The following is a 23,306-nucleotide window of genomic DNA, read 5'->3' on the forward strand; positions in this document are numbered from 1 at the left end:
AAAATAATATAAATTTTAGAGTTTAGAGATAAAATGATAATTTTATTCTTGTTTTTAATGAAAAATTCTAATAGAAGTTAACCTATAGATGAGTGTTTAACTTTTTTATCTGTCGTGGATACATTTTTGAGATTAAAGTAAAACTTAGATTGGAAATAATCCTTTGACCTTAGACACATCAATTGGGTCAGATCGAATAGAGACCCGACATAAAGCACGAAAAAAGGTACGACACGAGAAGACATGACCCAATATTGTAGCATGTTGAGCTAAGCGCATAGGCCTATTGGGTTGGGCCTCAAGCTTTAATGTTAACCCTATGGTTGGGTTAGCTTGACACAATACTGTTTAAAAATAAAATAATTTTTTTTTCTTGCTTCTGCCTTGTGTACTTCCTTCTGCCTTACGGTAGAAGGCTTTTGCTACAAGGCAGAAGTTTTGCTTCCCTCTGCCTTGTGGCAGAAGCCTTGGCCTCTTTAATTTTCTTTAAAATTTTTTAATTAATTTTTTTTTGTCTATATAAACCCATTCAATTTTTCTTCATTTTCACTTTCATTTATAAATCTCTTAATCTCAATTATTTCATTATATTTTTAATCTCATTTTCTCTCATAAACTCTCTTTTAGAAAATATTTGAATTTACAAATAATAATTCTTTGTGTTTATAATTTTATTTTTATTTTTATTTTATCATTACAAAATATTACAAATAGATCAAGTATCAAATGTATTCAATCCATTTGAATATTATCATAGTATATATTTGTTTATGTTTTATAATTTATAAGTATATAAATTAATTTATTTATACTGTGTTATAATTTATAATATTTTTCAACATTTAACTACCGTATTCTTCCCACATAAGTGAGAGATTATAAATAAAATATTCAGGGTACTGTCCTCAGTTTTAATAATTGAAAAATAATTTGTGTTTAAAAATTTTAAATATTGATTAAATGGGTCGGCCAATCCATTTAAAGCCTAACCCGACCCAACCCATTTAAGACCCATTTTTATGTAGTTCGGATATTTATATATTAATGGGTCAACCTCACCTGAAAGCTTATTACTGTTTAGGCTTCAGGCTAGGCCAATTAGCGCAATGGGTCGAGCCTAAGCCAGCCCAACGCGGCTCGACCTATCGACATCTCTATTTGACCTATTCAAATATAATAGATAAAATCTTAGTTTAAGTTTTCATAATAAATTTAAAAAAATTAATATTTTATATTGACTTAATCAAATTTAATTTTATATATGTTGAAATCGATTCAATTAATTATTGATAATTCAATCAATATAAAAAATTGGTTTTGATTAGTTAATTTATATATATTTTAAAACTATGCTATATAGAATTAAAGCCGATGTGTCATTCATAATTATATAATTTAATTAGTTGATTTATTTATATTTTTTAAATTACTAGTAAGTACGACACGTCAACCACTATTCCTGTGAGTAGGGAGTTGATTAGAGTTTGGTCAGCTTATATTTGAATAAATTAAATTTAAATTAGAGTTTTAATTTGATGATAATTTTTAAAGTTTTCATTTAAATAATTTTTTCTTTTTAAAAATGAATTTTTTTATCTTTTACTATTTATCTTTTTCTTTTTTATTAACATTTTTATTGATTTAATTTAAATTATTTAAAATCGGTCTAAATTTAAATTAAAAATTAAATTTATTGTAATAAATAAATCAAATTTAAATTGATATAAATAATTAAATTAAAGCCAACTTAAATCAAACCTCAAATTCAGTTATTTTTAAACTTTGTTCAAAATTTAACTTCTCAATCCTTGTTTGGAAAGGGATGAGCTCCAATTCGACCCGGAGCAATTTCTTTTCAATGTACTTAAAAACTTTTCAAAAAAACTTAAATTTAAGCAACAAAAATAATTTAAACGAGACGAATATATTTTTCTCATTTTTTAAAAAATCTCCATTGTTGACAGCGAAGATGGCCATGGCGCTCTCGTGACAGGGATAAAAGAAAAATACAGACCAAAATACAAAAAAAGTCTCTGAATTTTCTTATTATCCCACACTACTACAACCTTCAACTTCCTCAACATCAACAACGGTTGTTCCATTTTGATTTTCTAGTCTCCCCTTTTTCCTAGGGGACCCTCTGCAAAAATGCATCATTTTTGGCTGTCGTGGGGCTGTTGATTTTAGCCCGAAATCCATAACCAAAACTTCAACCATTAATGCACGTTGTGCTTCAGTCCGCAAATTTCTGTGACCCCATTGTTTGTCCCAAATGTGGTTGCTTTTGTTCATGCTTTATCTCCATTATCTGAGAAAATCTGCCTTCTTTCAGCTTCAGTTTCATGATCTAAGCGTTTTATGTATGATTCAACAATACCCTTCCCAAATTCAGCTGCTTTCAGATCTGGGTTCCTGTAAAGATGTAATATTTTTCTTTTTTCTTTTTTTGTTTGCTTTATGGGGTTTTGTGGTTGTTCATTATTCTTTGCTTTTTTAGGTGCCCTTCTGTAAGTATCTTACTTTTTTTTTTTTTTCCTGGTTGTTGATAATTTCTTTGCAGAGAAAAGGATCTTCTTTGTGGGATTTATCTGGCAAAAGCGAATCTTTGGGGCAGTATTGTTGAAAGTATTTGGGTTTTTTTCATCAATGTGGTATGTTTTGGAGAGTGTTTTGTGATTGATTGATGGATGTTTGTGGATCGTTGCGCAAGCAGTCGCCAACTGAGACTCCGAGACCGCCGTCGGTTCTAGCTGAGAAGAACAATGCTCTCAATTCAGTATCGAGCCGTCGGCCGAGGATTAGAGAGGTTAGTTCAAGGTATAAATCTCCTTCTCAATCAATGGCTTCTAGTACTAGGCGTTGCCCATCTCCTAATCTTACAAGAACAATACCTTCACATACTCAATTGGGCTCTAAAAGAGCCTTATCGGCTGAGCGAAAACGCCCCTCAAGACCACCCTCACCGCCTAGTCCTTCAACACCTGTTCATGAATCATCTGTAGATAGTACACAATTGTCATCTAGAAAGTTAAGTGGTGGTGGTGGTGGTGGTGGTAGATTACCTGAAAGTTTATGGCCCTCTACAATGAGGAGTCTTAGTGTATCATTTCAGTCGGACACAATTTCTATTCCTGTAAGTAAGAAGGAAAAACCTGTTACAAATATTGCCTTGGATCGAACTTTGAGACCGCCTTTGAATGTGGCTCATAAGCACGGTGAAATGCATAGTGCTCTATCTAGGAAGCCCACACCCGAGAGAAAGAGGAGTACTCTCAAAGGGAAGAATGCACCTGTTCAATCTGAGAATTCTAAACCAGTTGATAGTATACAAACTAGATTGATAGATCAACAGCGGTGGCCTAGCAGAATTGGTGAGCAGGTATCTGCCAATTCATTGGCTAAAAGTGTGGATCCTGTGGATGATACTGTAAGAAATTCAGGTACATCAGGTCAGGGAATTGGGATACCTTCTTTGAGGAGAAGTTCTCTTGACAGTTTGACTAGACCTTTACAGAAATCTTCTAGTGATGCTACTTCAAGATTGTTGACATTTGATGAAATTAGTAGAGTAGGGTCTGTGCCAAAGCCAGTAGATGACAGTTCACTGCGAGTAACCGGACCTTGCAAGCTTACTTCTTTAGGTTTATCTGAGAGATCAACATCAGCAACTGCTGCAGTTAAATCCCAGTCATTGCCTTCTTCCAGATCACAGCCTGCCTCACTAAGTAGGACCTCAGTGTTATCATCCGCTAGAGGTGTCAGTCCATCTCGGGCAAGACCATCAACTCCTCCAAGAGGCATCAGTCCATCTCGGATAAGGTCATCGACAACTTCTCAATCCAGCAGTTCAGCTTCTGTGCTCAGTTTTATTGCAGATTTTAAAAGAGGGAAAAAGAGCACAAATTATATAGATGATGCTCATCATCTTCGGTTGCTATACAATAGATATTTGCAGTGGCGATTCATAAATGCTCGAGCAGAGACTGCACTTTATGTTCAGAAAATAGTGGCTGAGGTACAATTCTTATCTCTGTGAAACCACCTCTTGTTTCTGTCTCGGATATTTGTTCCTTTGACTGTATCATCTAAATCTCTTATGCTATAAGAGGACATTCACAACAAAGAGATTTGGTTCGTTGTTAACTTTTTTTATATAAGAATGAATTTACTCCTCTTTATGGTTTTGTCATTTATGGTTTACTATCTTCATGCTGAAGATAAGCTTGCGTAACCATTAGTTGTGATATTCATTTATTTTATATCTAATTAATGATTAGCATTGATTCTTAGATTGTACTTCTGTTGTAGCATCAAAAATTTTATTATAAAACTGATCTGATGGTGCAGGAAACTTTTTATAATGTTTGGGACACTACTTTAAACCTCTGGGATTCAGTGATCAGTAAAAGAATTAATCTCCAGCAGCTGAATCTGGATCTTAAGTTAAATGCAGTTTTGAACGATCAAGTAAGTCATCTCTTCATTTTGATTTTTTTTTTTAACTGTCACACTTAAAAAATTGCACCGATCTGTTTGTGATGATTTTTGCTTCTTTGATTTGAAAAACATGTTATGGTTTCCCCTTCTCCGGATGGTGATTATGGTGATATATGCCTTCTTGGATTAGGCAACTTTAGAGACACAACAATTGATGATTATATATGTTCTCCAAAATTGTTGCAAACATTTGTTTTTCACCAATTTATTTATGCATTTTGTGATGATAAGTTGTAACTCTTTTGTCAAATACAGAAACAAAATTGTGTCTTGAAAATTTGTTAATGAAGACAATATTTGTAGACCCGGAGGTTTCCTTATTTAAACATGAAGTGGATAGGGTATTTTGGTGGCCTTGTAGAATCTCATTGCTAGCGATATTCTTGAATTCATGAGGGATTTGATTTTTATGTTGACATAATAAATCATTGAGAAACCATTCTTCAAATAATGCAAGATTGTTACTGTACCAATTTTTAATGGTACCATTTCTAAGTGTTTGCGTTTGCAATGATGATTCAGATGGCATACCTTGATGATTGGGCTTCAATCGAAAGGGATCATATTGGATCTTTAGCCGGTGTTGTAGAAGATTTGGAGGCAAGCACTTGCCGAGTTCCAATAACTGGAGGAGCAAGGGTATTTTAGGTTTTTTAAAATCATTGAATTAATATCCAAAAAGAGAAATCGGATCATCATTATTGGATTTGGTGTTTTACAGGCAGACATTGAATCTTTAAAGGCTGCTGTTTGCTCAGCTGTTGATTTGATGGAGTCAATGGGATCCTCCGAATGTTCTCTACCATCTAGGGTGAGATTTTATTTGTCAACATCCATTAATCATTTTGTTTGAGACAATTGTTTGATCATTAAATACACAATGTTTGCCTGTTAGAAGAATGATCTTAATTTTTTTTCTGATTCTTGTCTTTCTGCTTTGATGAGAGAATGTGTGTGTCTTTCCATGGTTCAATATTTTCCATGAGAAAATCCACATATGCTTTTGACCCTTTTGGGACTGACAAATTCTGATTTTAGCATTCATTTGTCTCAATGATAACGTTTTCTGGTTCTAGTGTATACTTGCGGATGCTGAACTCCTTTTTGGATCTTCTTGCATTTGCAGTTGGAGGGGATGAACAGTTTGGTTTCTGAACTTCTTGTTGTAGCAGAACAAGGAAAAGCAATGCTGGCTGAGTGTGAAGCTCTCTTAGCTTCAACCGCAGCTATGCAGGTGTGATAAATGCTTATCATATCAAAAAGATTATGCTTGCTCAGAAATACTTTAGTGTAATTTAATGCCATAAAGATCTTCAATTGATAGCAGATATAAGTAGGAAGCTATGCAATACTCCGCACTTATTTATACATACCAAAAGTTGTTAAAATCACAATTAAATTCATGGTTTCTTGAGTTGAATATCTGAAGTTGCAATTGCCCTGATTTCTATGATGCTCTGTGGCAGTCATTGCATTACATTTGTGTATATCTGTGTGTGTGTGTTACCATGTCCCTTTCAATCAGAAAGTATTAAGTAGAAATAAAAGATGATGTCACAGATGGAGTTTGCAAGAAATCTTAGAATGGCAACAGGATGCCTCCTATTGCCCTTGGAAATAGAGCAAGATGCCTTTTGAGTTCTGTACTTTTACCATGCCCTTTTATCATCCCTGCTTAACAATTCGACGCTCAAGCTTTAAAGTAGTTTGTAGATGTGTATCCAAGGTTGAATTTCCAGTTTAACCAACTGGTTGAATCTTTTGCCTGACAATCTTACTTTTCTATCACATTCTGAAAGTTGAATAGACTGTTCACATTTAGCTTTGTGATGACTTGACATGCTTGAGGATGTTTGTCACTCATCGTCAGCTAGCTGGCAGGTCTGTCCAGGCTACGATCGTCCCAAAAGACCCTTTTAAGTGCAAAAATCAGAGCCCCAATTAGTTTATTGATTGTTTTGAGTAATACTTGTCAGACTTCTGTCTGTTTGTGTAGGAACCCAGTGGGGCTGCTCTTAACTGCATGTAGTTACATGGCTGAAACTTCACCCACTGTGGTTCAATCAATTCAAGCTGTCAATTGCTTCATTATTCCCTTCTCATGTGCCCATTAGTCCTTTGTCATCTACCAATTCAATTGTACTCACATGGCATTTAAGCAAAAGTCCATATCAAGCCTCTTTTTGTTTCTTTCTGTGTCTGTATCTTTCTGCAAATTAAACCAGAACCTGTTGTTGTTTCATTTTCTTCTTCATCATGCACACATCTCGAATTATATTTTGATCGGTTTCAATGTCATCATCTGACAGGTAGGGGAGTACAGCCTTAGGACTCATCTTTTACAACAGAAACAAGCTTTGGAGAAGGGATATTGATCAGAGCAGCCATTCATGGCCATCAAAACAAAACTTCAATGGCCCTAACCAACTGCTATGATGCTAACAAATTTACTTCCAGAGGGAGGGAAAATGCTCTTTGCTTGTGCACCAGTAAATGTAAATTTATTAATTTTTTTAATTTAACCTTGTTGGATTTTTTAAATTTTTTTCTTTACCACACACAAGCAATTGGCTCTGATCTTCCTTAGGTGTAATTTTTGTACCAGACATATGAACAGACAAAATGCAAAGGAATCAAAAAAGGGTGAAAATTTCAATGTAGAAAGAAGCAAAAGTTTCATTGAGGAAGGAAAAAGCCTTATTGAGTAAATTCTGTTGTATCTTCATTTTCATTTGTGTTTGCTTTAACAACTTTCCCTTTGTGGATTGTCTATGAGCCTTCCAAGCTCTCTCTCTCTCTCTGTATATATATAAAAACACTTTCGATACTCGAAAGTGTTAAATTATATCTTTAATAGAAGATAATAAAATTTCAATTTATTCAATCAGAAATTTAAAAATTTAGAATTTTTAATTAAAAAATAAGATTATTCAATATCTTTAAGCATGGTTTTCCTACACAAGATTCTCTAAATAATGTTTAAAAAAGGAAAAAAAAAAAAACATATTTCATAAAAGAAAGCAATATGCAAATTACTTACTTAAAGCATGTTTCTCGCCAAAGTTGAAACAAAGCGAGATGATGAAAATTATTCTCCGGCAAAGCTCTTGAAAAAACTACAAAAATTCAAAAGATTATTTGGTACATAGTGTCAATACTCAAAAGCACACCCTGCAAAGCCAAGATTTCATGTAGAAACAAAATATTCGTTCGTAAAGTTCACTTTTAAAACCAAGATATTCACTTGCAAAAGACTAATAACTCATGCAAAGAAATCAAAACTTGTAATAATTATGTTTAAGCTTGTAATATAAATAGATTTTAAGTTCCCGAGAAGGAGCCAAACGTTTGTTTATACTATCCTCTGAGTTCAATAAAATTCTCTGAAAATTTTTTTATCCAGATTTTGTGAAAACTTTGGATTAGTAAGTAGATAGTATTCAAAATTAAAAATTTTCAAAGTTTTAATACGTATTTTGAAAACCCAATACAATCAAATTGCATAAGTGGCATTAATCATTTTCAAATTTATTAATTCCATATTTTATATCAATCTCAGATTGTTATTATTTTCACATACACACACACACACATATATATATATACACACACACACTCTCTCTCTCTCTCTCTAAGATTTTGGAATATAAATTTAATAAAAATTTGGTCTTTTTAGTAAAAACTTAAAAAGTTTTAAACTTAAAAAATAATAATAATAAAGATGGTTCAATGCCTTCAAGTATTGATTTCCCACATATATGCCAATATTATCTTATCAAATATTAATGGATGTTTTAAATATAAATGATAATAAAGGGAAAGTTGTCTTGAAAAGAATTGATTGTACTAATACATTCAGGATTGGATTTGATTGGAGTTGTTCGAGCTTGAATTTGAGTTGACTTTAACCCAATGCAAAGTTAAATTGTTTTTTGTCACTTTTGAACCTAGAAACTCAAATTTATACCATATTTTATATTCTCATATACTTAGTTTTGTTTCATTTTTTGCCTTACTCTAAATATTACCTTAGTTTGGTTATATTCTATTTTGTTGGTAAAATGATAGGTTTAGTTAAAAAAATGAGAATTTGGTTCTCAAGATTGGGTCATTATAATAGTTGTTGATTTATGAAGGCGTTCCAAGGTAGAACGGGTGTTTTAGGCTCAAGAACTAGTGTTCTTGGTTGAATCTCCAAATCAAGGTGAAATAACTAATGGTTAGAGGAACAATATCGTTCCTAATGTAATGACGTCAACTTAAATCTTAGAACAAGTGCTCCCAATAAAGATTAGGCATTGTAAGTTGAAACTCTAATATAACGTAAAATGACTAACAAGTAGGGAAACGATTGTAACTTATAATCCTAGAATTAGTATTTCGTTAATTGGAATGATCATTTCACCGCACATATAAATTTATAGTTTTCACAAAATTTGGTAGATAGGGTAGATTTGGATAGTTTTTCAAATTTTTTTTATTTTATTTTATAAGATCTTGAAAGTTAGGGTTTAAAAGAATCAAAAGAAACTTAAATCTATCGATTACAACATTTGGATTGATCCGAGGGAGTCATCTTTTCTTCATTTCATACTTTAGCTTTCAAATTATTTTAATATCACCGGTGACAATAATTTTTTATTTAGTTATTACCTAAATCTCTTATCAGGTAATGCTCGAACTATAACAAGCTAAAATTGTGGGATGTTATTCCCGTTGAATAGACTAGCATGAGGGCTCTAAAGTAATGTTGCCTGTACAGGGATGATCTTTTGCCGCTTTTTATAATATGAAATATTGAACAGACGGTTTAACCTCCAAAGGAGAAATAAACTAGTTCATGTCTGTCAGCTCTACGCCGCCGGGAACCAGAAACTTGTTTCTGAGTCTTCTCAACTCGGTCAAAACCCTTTCTCAGCTCACTCAAACTCATGCTCAAATCATCCTCAATGGCCATCAAAACGACCTCTCAACTATCACTAAACTCACCCACAAACTCTGTGACTTCAACGCTCTGTTTTACGCAAAAGCTCTCTTCAATTCCGTCTCAAGACCCGATCTTTTCCTGTTCAATGTCCTCATTCGTGGCTTCTCAAGCAATAACAACCCTCATGCTTCAATTTTGTTGCTCACCCACTTGAGAAAAAACACTAATCTTAAGCCTGACAAGTTCACTTATTCGTTTGCTGTATCCGCGGCGTCTAATTTTGTTGATCATTGTGTTGGTCTTTTGTTGCATGGACAGACGATTGTTGATGGGTATGCGTCTGATTTGTTTGTCGGTTCTGCTTTGGTTGATTTGTATTTCAAGTTCTCACGTGTAGAGTCTGCGCTTAAGGTGTTTGACGCAATGACTGAGAGGGATACAATTTCCTATAATACCATAATTTCTGGTTTGGTGAAGAACGCTTGTTTTGAGGATTCTATTTTGGTTTTTGCAAATATGTTTAGTGACGGGATAAAGTTGAATGCAACTAGTTTGGCTGCTGTGCTTCCGGCTGTCACAGAGTTGCAGGAGTTGAGAATGGGGATAGAGATTCAGTGTTTGGGTTTGAAATTGGGATTTCATGATCATGGTCATGTGCTTACTGGGTTGGTTTCATTGTATTCAAAATGTGGTGAGATTGAGAACGCAAAGATGTTGTTTAGGGAGATTGATCGACCTGATTTGATATCTTGTAATGCGATGATATCTGGGTATACTTGCAATGGTGAGACTGAAGCTTCGGTTATGCTGTTTAAAGAATTGCTGGCTTCAGGAGAAAAAGTTAATTCAAGCACAATTGTGGGATTGATTCCTGTGTTTTATCCATTTGGTTATTTACATCTCACTGATTGTATTCATGGTTTTTGTGTGAAAGCTGGTATTGTTTCACATTCTTCTGTATCAACTGCTCTGACTACTGCTTATGGTAGATTAAATGAAATTGAAGCTGCAAGGCAGCTTTTTGACGAGTCTTCAGAGAAAAGTTTAGCTTCCTGGAATGCCATGATAGCTGGTTATACCCAAAATGGTTTGACAGAGAATGCAATTTCTCTCTTCCAGGAAATGCAGACATCCAAAGTCATTCCGAACCCTGTAACTGTTACAAGTATTCTTTCTGCATGTGCTCAACTTGGAGCTTTAAATATGGGGAAATGGGTACATGGTTTAGTGAAGAGCAGTAATTTTGAGTGTAATATATTTGTGTCAACTGCTTTAATTGACATGTATGCAAAATGTGGAAACATCATGGAGGCTCGACGGTTATTTGACTTGGTTCCAAAGAAGAATGAGGTGACTTGGAATGCCATGATTTCTGGATATGGACTCCATGGACATGGGCAAGAAGCACTAAAGCTATTTTCCGAGATGTTGCATTCTGGCATTCGGCCAACTGGGGTTACATTTCTTTCTGTCTTGTATGCTTGTAGTCACGCTGGGTTAGTGACCGAAGGAGATGAAATATTCAAATCCATGGTTCATGATCATGGTTTTGAGCCATTAGCTGAGCATTATGCATGCATGGTTGATATCCTTGGTCGAGCTGGAAAATTAGAGAAAGCCTTGGAATTTATCAGGGGTTTGCCAGTTGAACCAGGCCCTGCTGTGTGGGGTGCGTTGCTTGGTGCTTGCATGATTCATAAAGACACAAACCTGGCCCGTGTGGCTTCTGAAAAGCTATTTGAATTGGATCCTGAAAATGTAGGGTATTATGTGTTACTCTCAAATATTTACTCAGCTGAGAGAAACTACCCACGGGCTGCATCTGTACGACAAGTAGTCAAGAATAAAAAGCTTGCAAAGACTCCTGGGTACACTCTAATTGAGATTGGTAATACTCCTCATGTCTTCACATCTGGCGATCAGCTCCATCCGCAAGCAAAAGCAATTTATGCAATGCTAGAGAAGTTGAATGGAAAGATGAGAGAGGCTGGATTTCAGACAGAGACTGTCACAGCTCTCCATGATGTGGAGGAGGAAGAGAAAGAGCAAATGGTGAATGTTCACAGTGAGAAGTTGGCCATTGCGTTTGGCCTTATTGCCACTGAACCTGGAAGCGAAATTAGGATCATTAAAAATCTCCGGGTTTGTTTAGACTGCCATACGGCAACTAAATTTATATCAAAGATTATGGAAAGAGTCATTGTGGTAAGAGATGCGAATAGGTTCCACCATTTTAGTGATGGTGTATGCTCTTGTGCGGATTATTGGTGAAAAAACTGTACACTAGAGGTGGCAGTGGGACGTTTTGGGTCAGTCCCGGCCAGCTCTGGCGTGGCCCACCCTGTCTACGTGCTTTCTTGTGTTGGGCCAAGACCTGTACAGTAACAGCCTGGCCCGCAAAAATACCAGAGTCTACGACACAATCCACACTTTAGAGGGTTGTGTTGTATTGGCCTTTAATGGGCTGACCCATTAATTAAATAAGAAAATAATTTTTTATTTTAATAATTATATTAAATTAAATAAAAATAATTTTCAAATTACTAAAATTGAGAATAGTATCTGAAAATTTTTATTAATAATCTCTTACTTGTGATAAAGCAATATCGTGATTACATAATAGAAAAAATTTAAAAATAATATAAATCAATTTATTTATATGATATACAAATATAAATTTGATTTATATATCTTGTACTCATCTTCAATGTTCAAAATTTTAAAATTTTTAAATATATTCTCTACTATATGATTTTGTAATTTAAATTCAGATATCACCCAATAATTTATATATATGATTGTTTTGACCATATTATGGTGTAAGTTGGTTCGTTTGCTGTCTAATAGACATCTACCTATATTAAAAGCTGAGTTCAATATTACAATAAACATTAAAGATGATAGTAGATCACGCGTCGTGATGAAATTCCACCATGGGAAAACATTGAATGTATGATCATATCATTTTATAATTTTAAAATAACGATCAATATTAATATAATTATAAAACTCATTATAATATGAACTTTGATCTATATGTTGATTACTTTTATGCAAGAGAGACCATATAGGATTTCCATATTTATGCTTATAAATATTACACATTTTAAGTAAAAATTCTTGAACATATTTTATTTTATTAGTATTCGATTTTAATAAATTTTCATTTATAACGTCTAAACAATTTTATACTCCTAATAATTTGAGTCAATGATCTAAAATAATGGATGTAGCAAAAAGTAAAGATATATTTTTCCAATGTTTTTAAAAATTTTTCTCTATTCATTTAAAAATATCTTAAAAAACACTATAATATCTATATTATTTAAAAATATCACTTATTTATACTATATTATATAAAATTAAACATGTAGTTAAATAATATACACTTAAACATTGATCGGTGGTTGTTTTCAGGGTGCTAACATGTTTATTAGAACATTAGCAATCTCCCAATCTTTTCAAAAAAAAAAAGGGTGTCCCCTGAATCTTTCGACTAGGTATTAAAAAGACGTGATATAGCTATTTATACCTTTCACATGTTTTTTACATATTACCGTAAGATATGTTGGATTTCATTTAGTTCTAAAATCAGCTTTTAATTTTTTTTTTTTTTTTTGCCCTTATTTGTTTACACATGTAATGATACACTTATATGTGTGATGGAAATGACAAAATATAAGCAATGACATGCCAAAATTAGTGCTATTTGATCATTTACTAAGCTCAAATCATCTTGAGCTATTACATCCATTTTATCGCATACGTACATAATATATATTAATTCAACTATTATATTATTATTTTTTTGTATTAGTTAAGGTAATTACAAAATATCGTTATTAATTTTATATTCATAAAAAATTAGCTAATGTTTTTCCAGTCTCGTACCATTAACTTCTTTTGTTTTTTTGCCAAAACTGTCACACTTTCTCGAGTTGGTGCTCTAGATGCATCATCAATAATATCATCACCTTCAAAGTATTCAAACAGATTAAACTTATTTAAGTTTAGATCTATTTGTAATTTTTTGTTGAATGAAAAATAATAATTGACAAAATTATAACATAAATAGAAATTAAATTGTTATATACATATAAATATTGATTGAGAATTAAGAAAGTTTATTTAGAAATCAGTACTAGCAATAAATTATGTATAGCTGAGTTTGATCTGGGGCCCTATGTGAAGTGTAATTATATCAGTTTTTGTTAACAAGCATATATTTGTTTTAGTGAAGTGCCTCTTATTTTTTAAGTAGCCAGTTCTGTAAATCTTTCTTAGGTTTGGGTGTTTTTGTTAGTGTATATCTTAAAAATCATTTGTGTTATCGGTTTCAAGATATTTCATCTGGTATAAATATATTAAATAATTTATTAATAAAGAAGTAGTTTTTTTATTCATATGTATAAGTTGTTTCCTTTATTTTGTGATAACATAAATTATGTGTATGAGTTGTTTGAATGAGTTACTTAATACAAACGGAAACATCGAATTGTTTCCTATGAACGTGATACAACTTAGACAATTATATCACATAGTAGACATACTAAATATCTTCATTGAATGTCATGAGATAACATTAGTGCAAGTGACAATAAATGTCATGTCATTAGGATATTAGTATGAATTAATATTTAAAGAATCGTTTTTTGAAATGAGCAATAACGATAAATCATATGATCATAAAATCGTAGTCAATGACTTATTATAAGATCGTATTAGTGTATGAAGTAATCCTTTGACTTAAAATCTCATGGTCAAATTCGATACGGATATGTGTGATTCATGTAGTGTACATATACATAGTTAACCACATCTTGTAAGACAAATCATACTAGTCATGTGTTATTTGTATGTGGAGAAGAATGATAATCAAAATGAGATCCATTGACTCGAAAAGTATTGGATTCTAAATATCCATTGATTTGATCTGAATTCAAGTTCTAAAGCAAACGTCGATAAATATTAAAAATCGAATTTCTGGACAAAATATAATGTAAGTCATACAAAGGATGTTCATTATGATATGTTTCGAATGTTTAAATCGCTAATTAGTAAATAATCAAAATTAAGATATTGATAATTCATGAGTCCGAAATCATTTAGATTGATCAACGGAAGGATATTACCTATATGGAATGTATGATCAGAGATATTAGGTTCGATAGAGTATTTCTTCATTGTGGTTTATGAGCTATGACACATTGTTAGATGTTTATCAAGTCATTAAGTTTTCAGTACACTTTCAAATCATTTAAAAAAGGACTCACGGCTACTCCATAGTATACTTAAAGGGTTACACTAATAAACAAAACTTTTTAAAGAGATGATTAATTATCCAAGGTTGACTAGCATCTTCCAGAGGATAATGAAAATCATATAAAATGTCATATAGATGTAAAAAATAATATTTTAAAAGTTAAGATGTGAGTGAGATGAAATTAATATGACTAATATATATATTTGATGTACATGCATGGTAAAGCTTCAAATTATGAATTTGTTGGGCCAAATAAAAATTCTGAAATTGTAAAATGGGTCACCATTATAGAAATTGCATTTTAGTTCATTGTGAACTAACATAAGCATTACTTTTTCTCACAAAACAAACTAAAAGCTCTCCTCTCTCTTTAAGATTTGGCTTGGAAGGTGCGCTTCTTTGGAGATTCTTTAAGTGAAGAGTTTAATCCATCATCCTATATCTTTATAGGAAGCAAAGAAGTAGGTAAAAATTTTATCTTTCTCTTATATGCCTTAATTATGCTTCAATTCTTGTTCTACCTACATGCATGACATTCTTTACATCTTCTTCTTCACCTATTATTTTCAGTTCTAAGAAGAATTCTTCTTATTCTAAAAGTTATCCATCCAGCATGGCTTCGGAGATGCACAATCACGTTAAAATCCAGCTAATTTGCATACTCAATGTATTCCGCTGAACCATTTCTTGGCTATACTTCGGCCATAAGCTTCAATGAATAACCAGGTAAGCTTTAGGATTTCCCGTCTATATTATCTCCATTTTGTTAAAATATGTTGTGTACAAGCTCAGTTTTGATCCATTCTTCTTATGCAGATCTGGTGAACAGCCTCAAACGGCATAAGTTCAGGTGCAATTCGTGTAAGATACCATTATGGCATTATCCCTCTCACAGAGGCTCCTCTCCCTCACCAAACGGCTTGATGAACCATACAATTCATACCGAAGGAAAGGATGGAAAACTCATCCCAACAAACTCAACTGTAATTGTATGCTCTTTCAGTCTATTTTGTTTATGGATCTCCATCGATATTACTTCGAATCAAATACAATTTTCTGCTGCATTACTTGAAAGAGAATCCAGATATTGCATTACATGACTTTTCCAAAAACTTGATGTCATAAATTATACTAAATAATATTGAGTTGAAAAGAAATCCTACTACTCAATGTCTCTGTACAAATATACTAGAAAATCTTAATAATTCTTTATGGAACCCCAAATTCAAAATGCAACCCAATTTCATTTATATTTAGAGGACCTTGGATGAGTTTTGGTTAGGGGCACTAAAAATTATTCTGATAATCTATCTTTTATTATTTACATTACTTTGTTTGATTTATAAGTAATAAAATATTTCAGTAATGTTCTATTATCAAGGGTGATATAATAGGGAATATAAAGGGTAATTTGATTACTACCTCTACCTTAAGTATTAAAAAATTATTAAGGTAATCTTTATTTTATTATAACTATATATTTATTTATTAATTTTTTTAGGTTAAAAATAATTTCATTTTCAAGTAATATAACAAATAACATGAAAAAATATCTTAAAATAATTATACCCAATGGTATTTAAGTAAAATAACATATTAGTATTCTTTTATTAACTCTAACCAAATATAATAATTATTTATACCTATCCAGTTTATCATATTTTATCAAACATAATAATAATTTATACCTAGTAATCCTCAAAGTACTATCTTTAAGGTAATCTTCTAATTTTAATAATAAAATATTATCCAAATTAAATACCCATAGAGTCTTTGAAAAATTAACCCTATGACAGTGGAGTTTCCTTATTACACTAGGTGTTAATTATTATCAAACAAACCACTGGAAATATGAACTCTTTTATCCATCTAGTTTCCCAGGCTCTTTTATTTTTCATTATTTTTCAGTTAATTCTCTAGTAATGGGTTCAAGTAGTTCAAACTTTAACTGTTTTCAGCCTGATTCTGCAAATTCTGCAGAGGTCACAACAGGAAGCACAGAAGCTCAGAATCAATCAGGTAATATGAACTCTGATTTGTTGAGGAATAGTATTATTAAAGTTCATCAGCTTTTGTTTGAGAAGAATGAAGCTGAGGCAGAATAAGAAACACCTGCCAAGGATCCACCTAGACCTCTTCCCAGCTGAAAATCTGAGTAGAAGATACATAAACTTGTGGAAAATCTTCCTAATTCAAACATGAAAGATTCTCAAGATGGAAAGCTGATTACAATTAAATTTACTGGGAAGGTATGTTTCCGAGGTCTCTTGCAATAGTAGTGTCATCTTAATAATGGATTATTGACCACACTCATGGAATGACATCCAATGAAGTAACAAGCTACAAGAGTTGCGACTAGTAGCCCATTTTCAGAAGGCCGATACCCAAAGAAAGGTGACCACCTTTTAGATCATATTACATCTTTACCTCATGTCTACATGGGAGTATAGTAACTCTTTACCAATTCAGGATCAATTAATTATCCGTCAAGTTACATTCTTATCCCGTCCATTGCACTCTGCAGGTTTTGATGACTTAAGGGCACAATCTGGAGAGAGTTGTTAATGTCAGTATTTTAGATGTTGCAGCTTCGCCACCGTACTCAGAAGCATACAAGGACGGATTCTCTAATATTCTCCGGAGGTAGCTGTTCTTCCCTGTGGCCGTGGCCATGTCTTCCAAGCCAGATGCCTCAAGTATCATACACCAGTGGAGCAATCCAAGAGTCCTCCATGCAAGATATGCAGAGCTTAAAAGAGTTCAATATTTTTTTCCTGAACCATGCACCCTGCAGTTTCCCTGGATCCTCCCGTCCCATTTATTATTTTTTCATTTTCTTTTCCAGAAATTAGGAATGGGATTGAATATGGTCTGACTGAATTGGTGATTTCAATCCAAACCTCTACCCACCTGTAAAGTTCTTTCCCTTGTCCCCTGACTCCATTCATCAATTAGAATGGAATGGGAAATCAATTTTTTTTCCTTGCCAATACATCTATAAATCAAACCAAACTGAATTATCTAAGAAGCTGGTTTGATTTGAATTTATTTAATTCAAATTCAAACTGAGTTCAGCTAGAAAAATTAATTTATTTTTAAAATCAATTCTAACTCAAACTAGAGGGACTTCAGTTTGATATTATTAAAGTTTATGACTCGATTCCATAGCTTAAATTTATGGTTCAAACTTATGACTCTTTAACAAAACAACATTGTTTTACCATTATTATATAAAACAATATCATTTTATCAATAAATCATAAACTTAAACCATAAATTTGAATAATAAATTCTCGCTAAAAACTCAAATTGAATTATTTTTTATTCAAATCAAACTTAAATTATCTAATATTTTAGTTTAATGAACTTAAATTAAACTCAAATACGCATATGTTCAGATTTAATTCGGTTTGTATTCACCCCTTGCGGATAAATTGCAGATAACAATGACTAACACCGATCACAATGTTATGTTCTTACTCAAATACAAATCAAAATTAGCTTGCCAGCAAAAGCTAGACCATTGTTAAAAATAGAATAAATGGCTGAAAAAATTACAATACCCACTTTATTAGGCAGAACCTTGCTAGAATCAACATTAATTTACAGACAAATTAACCAGAAGTTGTTTATATGGGTAATCAAGAACCCTAAAATACCTGTTACTTTTACCAGGGACATTCTAATAGGATTCTTCATCAATTCAAATTTCAGAATCCCAGTACATTATACCAAGAAGACCATGTCTTCAGAATACTAAGATGTGAATTCAACCGCAGTATTCTTTCACAATACTATCTTGATCGACTCTCACTATCTTCTTCTGAAATGTTGAATAAGAACTTTGGGAGAGAGGCAATTCGAGGGAGATGAAGCAGCAACTCACTGAATGAGTCTTTCCTTGACATGCCAGTGGCTGGCTTGCTGCCAGAGAAATCTTTTGCACCAACTTCAGGAGTCTTCATTTCATCACCATTTTTGTTATCATACAACGGTTCGGAAGAGATGTGTAGCTGAACATTCTTCCCATTTTCATCATTTGGTCTACCATCAGAACTTTCCCCGTTTGCTTGAAAGTTTTGAGCTGCACCAGGTTCGTTCTGCAGAAGGCAACAGAGAGAATTGACTCTTGACATGAGAGACTTCTCATCCGAAGCTGTTGTTAACTGAGTGTCACTGAGCAAGTACTGTGCAATGTCCTCCAGTAACTCACGATAATCTGATCCCTCCACAGGTTGATTTCTGTCAGTTATCTTATCTGAAAGACAGTTTTCAATGTGGTTCATAAAATCACTCATAGACATCGATGGGTGAAGGCCTGGCACTTTTATCTGGTCCCAATTCCTCATTCCCTTTGAATTTACTTCACACAGTCCACTCCCTTCAATAGCACGAGTGTCCATCACTAGTATGTTTGAGTGGCAATTAGTGAAAAATTATGGAAAAAATGCACCCACAACTATACTAAGAACTTAAGAATAATAAATTCTTTCTTAGGGCATATAATATCTTCACATTCAAGGTCGGCAAAGGAAAAAACACTTCTAAGATTTACAAGAATAAATATTATAATTCTCACAATATATATCTATCTTGAAAGGCCGTCTGATTCATAAAATGTGCACCACCCTCATCAGTAACAAAGACCAAATTTAATTTTTCATTTTTGCAAAATCTTTTAATTTTACATTCTATATTCTTTCGAAGCTCCCAAATAATGATCTTAATAATCCACATAAAAAGATTACAATTTGAGCCACATATAATAACAATCAATAAATTATGCCAACCATCAACTTAGGGCACCTATAAGCATTAAAAAAACTAGAAGGCACATTCTTTTTCTAGCATAGAATTTCTTCCATTGCACCATGACTGACACAAACAAATAATATGCATATTTCTTGGAGAGAACAACTAATTAGATGGTAAATATAAAAATTTGTCAGGACAAACCTACACATGCACAGTACATTAAAACCTAAGAAAATATCACAGCCAATAACTGATTTTGTACCTGAGCTAGGAGAAGGAGCTTCCCGAGACATATTCTCTGATCCAATACCAGAAGGTTCCCCTCTTTCGATGTCAAAGGAAGGCGAGTTAGCTGCAACTGGTGATGGCAAATTCTGCAATCCAGTAATTCTTGATCCTTGGGTAGTCTCCACTGGATCACCTTTTGATTCGTCAGGATTATCACAAATCAAAGCCCTTGATTCGAAGTATGGTGAATCTAAATTTATCTCTGGCTGTCGGCTTAGAAAATTCAAACGCATGTCACACTGGATGAGCTTTTCGAAATGTTTGTCTAACAGCCCCTGTTGACACTGCAGAAAATGTTGCCTACAAAACAAAGTATAAATTTTCACATCAGTATTTTAAACCCATGTGTTTACATCTCTTTCAAGTAGAATCTGTAAAAAAGCAATGCATGGTAAGATTTTTAGCAGCCAATGCATTCCAAACCAGTCACTTCAAGTCATGAAAAAAGCAGCAAAAGTTTTGCACAAGTATAGGCACACCAATTCATGTTAAACCTCATATAAGTTAAAATTTAATTTTTCTTCTAACAAAAAATTTAATTACTAGCTCATATTGTTTAATCTTCAAATAGTTATTAGTAAAGCATTGGAAACCCAAATTCAAATAGTAGAAAGCTTATACCCAAGTACATTTACCAAGATTTAAAAGGAAAAAAGACTGAATACATGCAGTAAAGATTTTGAAATCACAACCTTCACTTAACTCCCGACCACTTAGACCAGAGACTTCAAAAAATCATTCAATTAAAGTAAACAAGAAGAATCACTAATGGCAGAATAATATCTAACCGGTGTATGCTAGCCTGTCCATCAGTAAAATCTGCTGTAGCCTGCCACAATGTGTGCTTTCTAGGTTGCGGATTAGTCTCCCTAAAGAAAAGTGGCTGTCTAGCAAGCTGCACAACACAAAAACTAACAATAAATCAATATAAGCACACACACGAAAACACAACATTCAACCATAGTCTAGAACATTACCACAACATTCAAAGTCCCAAGACCGTTGTCAGGACAGTTTGCCTTCAAAGCCATAATATCAGACCACTGAATCTCTATCTTGCTCTTGAGACCACCTTCAAGCACCTCCCAAACAAGCTTATGCTTTGCAAAGTAACATTTTGCAACCAAGTCACCTTCATATCTCGATTTATACTGCCACCAAAATAAATTCCTATCAACTCAAGATTCCCGAACACATAAAATAAATAAATAGAACCAACCAAAAACAAACTAATCAAATTTACCTCCCAGTTTCCAATCCTAAGAAGCAAAGCAGGGAAATTCGAAGCCTTGAGTTTGTCGGTGGCACCAGAAGAAGGAGCTGCCACAGCTTTAGTCTCCTTAGCTCCAGGATTAAGATTATTCTCTGGCGCTTGAGAAAGCCTCATTTGGATCAGATCCAACAACGACGGGCTCTTCCTCAGCTGCAAGCCCAAAGGACTCGGCTCATCAAGTGGGTTGTATTGTGATGGCGGGATTGGATACGCATCATCATTACTATCATTATTCCAGGCACTCCATTGCTAATCCCATTCAATCAACGAAAAAATAAAATGAATAAAATTATTGTCACAATCAAATCCCAGGTCAAACCAATACAAAAACAAACAAAACCTAGAAAAAAATGTTTTCTTTTTCGGTTTCCAATAGCTAAAATCTTATATTTGATTATTTTCATTTGTCTCATTTGAGTTTCTCAGCAACCAAACTGGGGAGAGAAAGTACTTGAAATTCAAAAAAAAAAAAAAAATGAATACCTGTTGTTGAAGAGTTGAAGAAGGTTTAGATCGCTTATTGAGAGGGCCGTGTTCTTCCTCCAACGAGTCTTCAACGATCTCTAATTTCACTGGTACCATGTTCCGAAACAACGTCGTTCCAGGTTCCGATGTAGAGTTTCCTGATTTCATCAACTGAACCATCAAAAAATCAAAACTTTCCTTAACTCCAAAAGCAAAATCGAAAATCAAGAAGAACCCGAATCTGAAAACGAAAGCCCAACAAAATTATCCGTCAAATTTCTTGATTAGTTACAGAAAAAGAAAATAAAATCAGCCGATTCTGAAAACCCTAGACAAAAGGGATTTATAATTTTTATTGAACAATGAGCAGAGAGAGCGAGATCTTTGACCGTGTTACTCTGAAGTCGAGCACGTGCTCAATTAGACCAAATGACTCAACTACCCTCCCAAAAGGCGGCTATAATGCGCTCTTAGCCGGATAGTTTGGTAATTTAGTTGAGTGATGGCAAAATGAGCACGTGTTTAATTGACGGCCGCGGTTGGTACCGTGTGATACGTGGCGCAAGATCCTGAGATGATCTTTCAGAGATGTATCGTCTAATACGACACGTGGACTGTTGATTTGGAAACAAACTTTTATGTAAAGGCGGCTGTATTTAATTTTTATTACAATTTATGGAAGATTGTCTATAAAATTATTTATGTAAATTATTATTATATTTTTATTTAAAATTTTAAAAATAAATTAGTATTTTTTTTTAAAAAATTACCATATCTTTGTGTTTAAAAAATCTGTTTTATTTATTTTTTAAAACACTTTTTATGTTAATAACATATTTTGATTTTTTATTGTTAATATATATATTTTAAAAATATTTTAAATAATATTTATTATTTTAATTAAAAATTAGAACATTTTTATTTTAACAATTTAATAAATAAGCTTGTTAAGATAACAAAATTAAGATTATATATTTATTTGAGATGAAGATGATAATTAAATTACAAAATATAACAAATATAGAAATTTAGAGTCTAATCAAGTCATGTTGGTTCAAGTCAAAAGGGGAGGTTAGAATTTTAGGAAGCATTTGTAAGATTGTGTTAATGATCATTATTTCAAAACCCTAATCGGATCAATAAGTCTGATTGATCCGATAAGGAATTGGTATCAAATTTAGTTTGGATTATAGTTAAAATATGAAAAAAAAAAACTTATGACATTTAAATTAACAAGGAAAGAGCCAGTTAGAGAATAAGATAGTGGGATGATTGTATAGAAGTCAAATGAAAGAAACTCAATTAAATTATTTTAAATTTGGTAATTAGCCTTATGTTTCATACCAACAGTGAGGAAATATTCTCTCTAAGATTAGTGCTAATCTCAAAAGTCAAATTATACCTAATTCAGAATATGACTTCACGTGTGCTTCTAATTATTTTAATCTCTAATTTAATCACATTTTGTCAATATTTTATACAGTTTGAACTTAACTGGATTGAATTTTAATTTATTAAAAAAAATTTGTTGAAGGAGTCTTTACCGAGGGTGAATTTGAACTAAACTAGCTTAAGTTCAAATCTACATTCAACTTATACTAGACAAAAAATTAAAACAATTTCAACTCACCGAGCTTGACATTGGTATTAAAGTTTGTCTTATCAATAATTTTTTTTCAATGATTGTTTTTCTCCTCCAAAGATAATTCATCTTCTCTTTCTTTTTCTTTTTCTTTGATGAGTCTCTTTCAAATATTCTTATTTTTTGACAACTCTTCTTTTTACATGGTGTCACCGTTCATCTTTTCTAAAGTTATTGAGCCACCAACTCAAGCATG

The 23,306-nt window shown here is 32.8% G+C and overlaps 3 protein-coding genes across 5 annotated transcripts; 2 read left to right on the top strand and 1 right to left on the bottom strand.

The window, feature by feature from the left end:
- Positions 1-1,855: 1,855 nt before the first annotated feature.
- On the top strand, positions 1,856-7,381 carry LOC123195030 (AUGMIN subunit 8-like). 2 transcript variants are annotated; one of them, XR_006497372.1, is made up of 8 exons: positions 1,856-2,422; positions 2,561-4,015; positions 4,348-4,467; positions 5,020-5,136; positions 5,219-5,308; positions 5,624-5,731; positions 6,807-6,992; positions 7,103-7,381. XR_006497372.1 is itself a non-coding variant. In XM_044608590.1 (7 exons), exons 2-7 carry the CDS (start codon positions 2,684-2,686, stop codon positions 6,870-6,872), a joined length of 1,833 nt encoding a protein of 610 aa, XP_044464525.1. In that variant the 5' UTR covers positions 1,856-2,422; positions 2,561-2,683; the 3' UTR covers positions 6,873-7,381. The 2 variants fall into 2 exon arrangements, 1 of the variants encoding a protein (XP_044464525.1); XM_044608590.1 differs by having other exon boundaries at positions 6,807-7,381.
- Positions 7,382-9,268: 1,887 nt separating this feature from the next.
- Positions 9,269-11,929, top strand: LOC123195029 (pentatricopeptide repeat-containing protein At4g30700). The gene has a single exon (XM_044608589.1). It carries the CDS (start codon positions 9,338-9,340, stop codon positions 11,693-11,695), a length of 2,358 nt encoding a protein of 785 aa, XP_044464524.1. The 5' UTR covers positions 9,269-9,337; the 3' UTR covers positions 11,696-11,929.
- Positions 11,930-18,229: 6,300 nt separating this feature from the next.
- LOC123194889 lies at positions 18,230-21,825 on the bottom strand. 2 transcript variants are annotated; one of them, XM_044608385.1, is made up of 6 exons: positions 21,487-21,825; positions 20,974-21,252; positions 20,708-20,881; positions 20,519-20,625; positions 19,705-20,030; positions 18,230-19,068 (listed from the first exon to the last, which is right to left on the bottom strand). In XM_044608385.1, the coding sequence occupies exons 1-6, from the start codon at positions 21,646-21,648 to the stop codon at positions 18,482-18,484; spliced, it is 1,635 nt and encodes a 544-aa protein (XP_044464320.1). In that variant the 5' UTR covers positions 21,649-21,825; the 3' UTR covers positions 18,230-18,481. The 2 variants fall into 2 exon arrangements, with proteins under 2 accessions (XP_044464320.1, XP_044464319.1); XM_044608384.1 differs by having other exon boundaries at positions 18,230-19,092; positions 21,487-21,821.
- Positions 21,826-23,306: the final 1,481 nt, after the last annotated feature.

This window comes from Mangifera indica, chromosome 13, assembly GCF_011075055.1.
Source record: "Mangifera indica cultivar Alphonso chromosome 13, CATAS_Mindica_2.1, whole genome shotgun sequence".
Taxonomy (NCBI): Eukaryota; Viridiplantae; Streptophyta; class Magnoliopsida; order Sapindales; family Anacardiaceae; genus Mangifera; species Mangifera indica.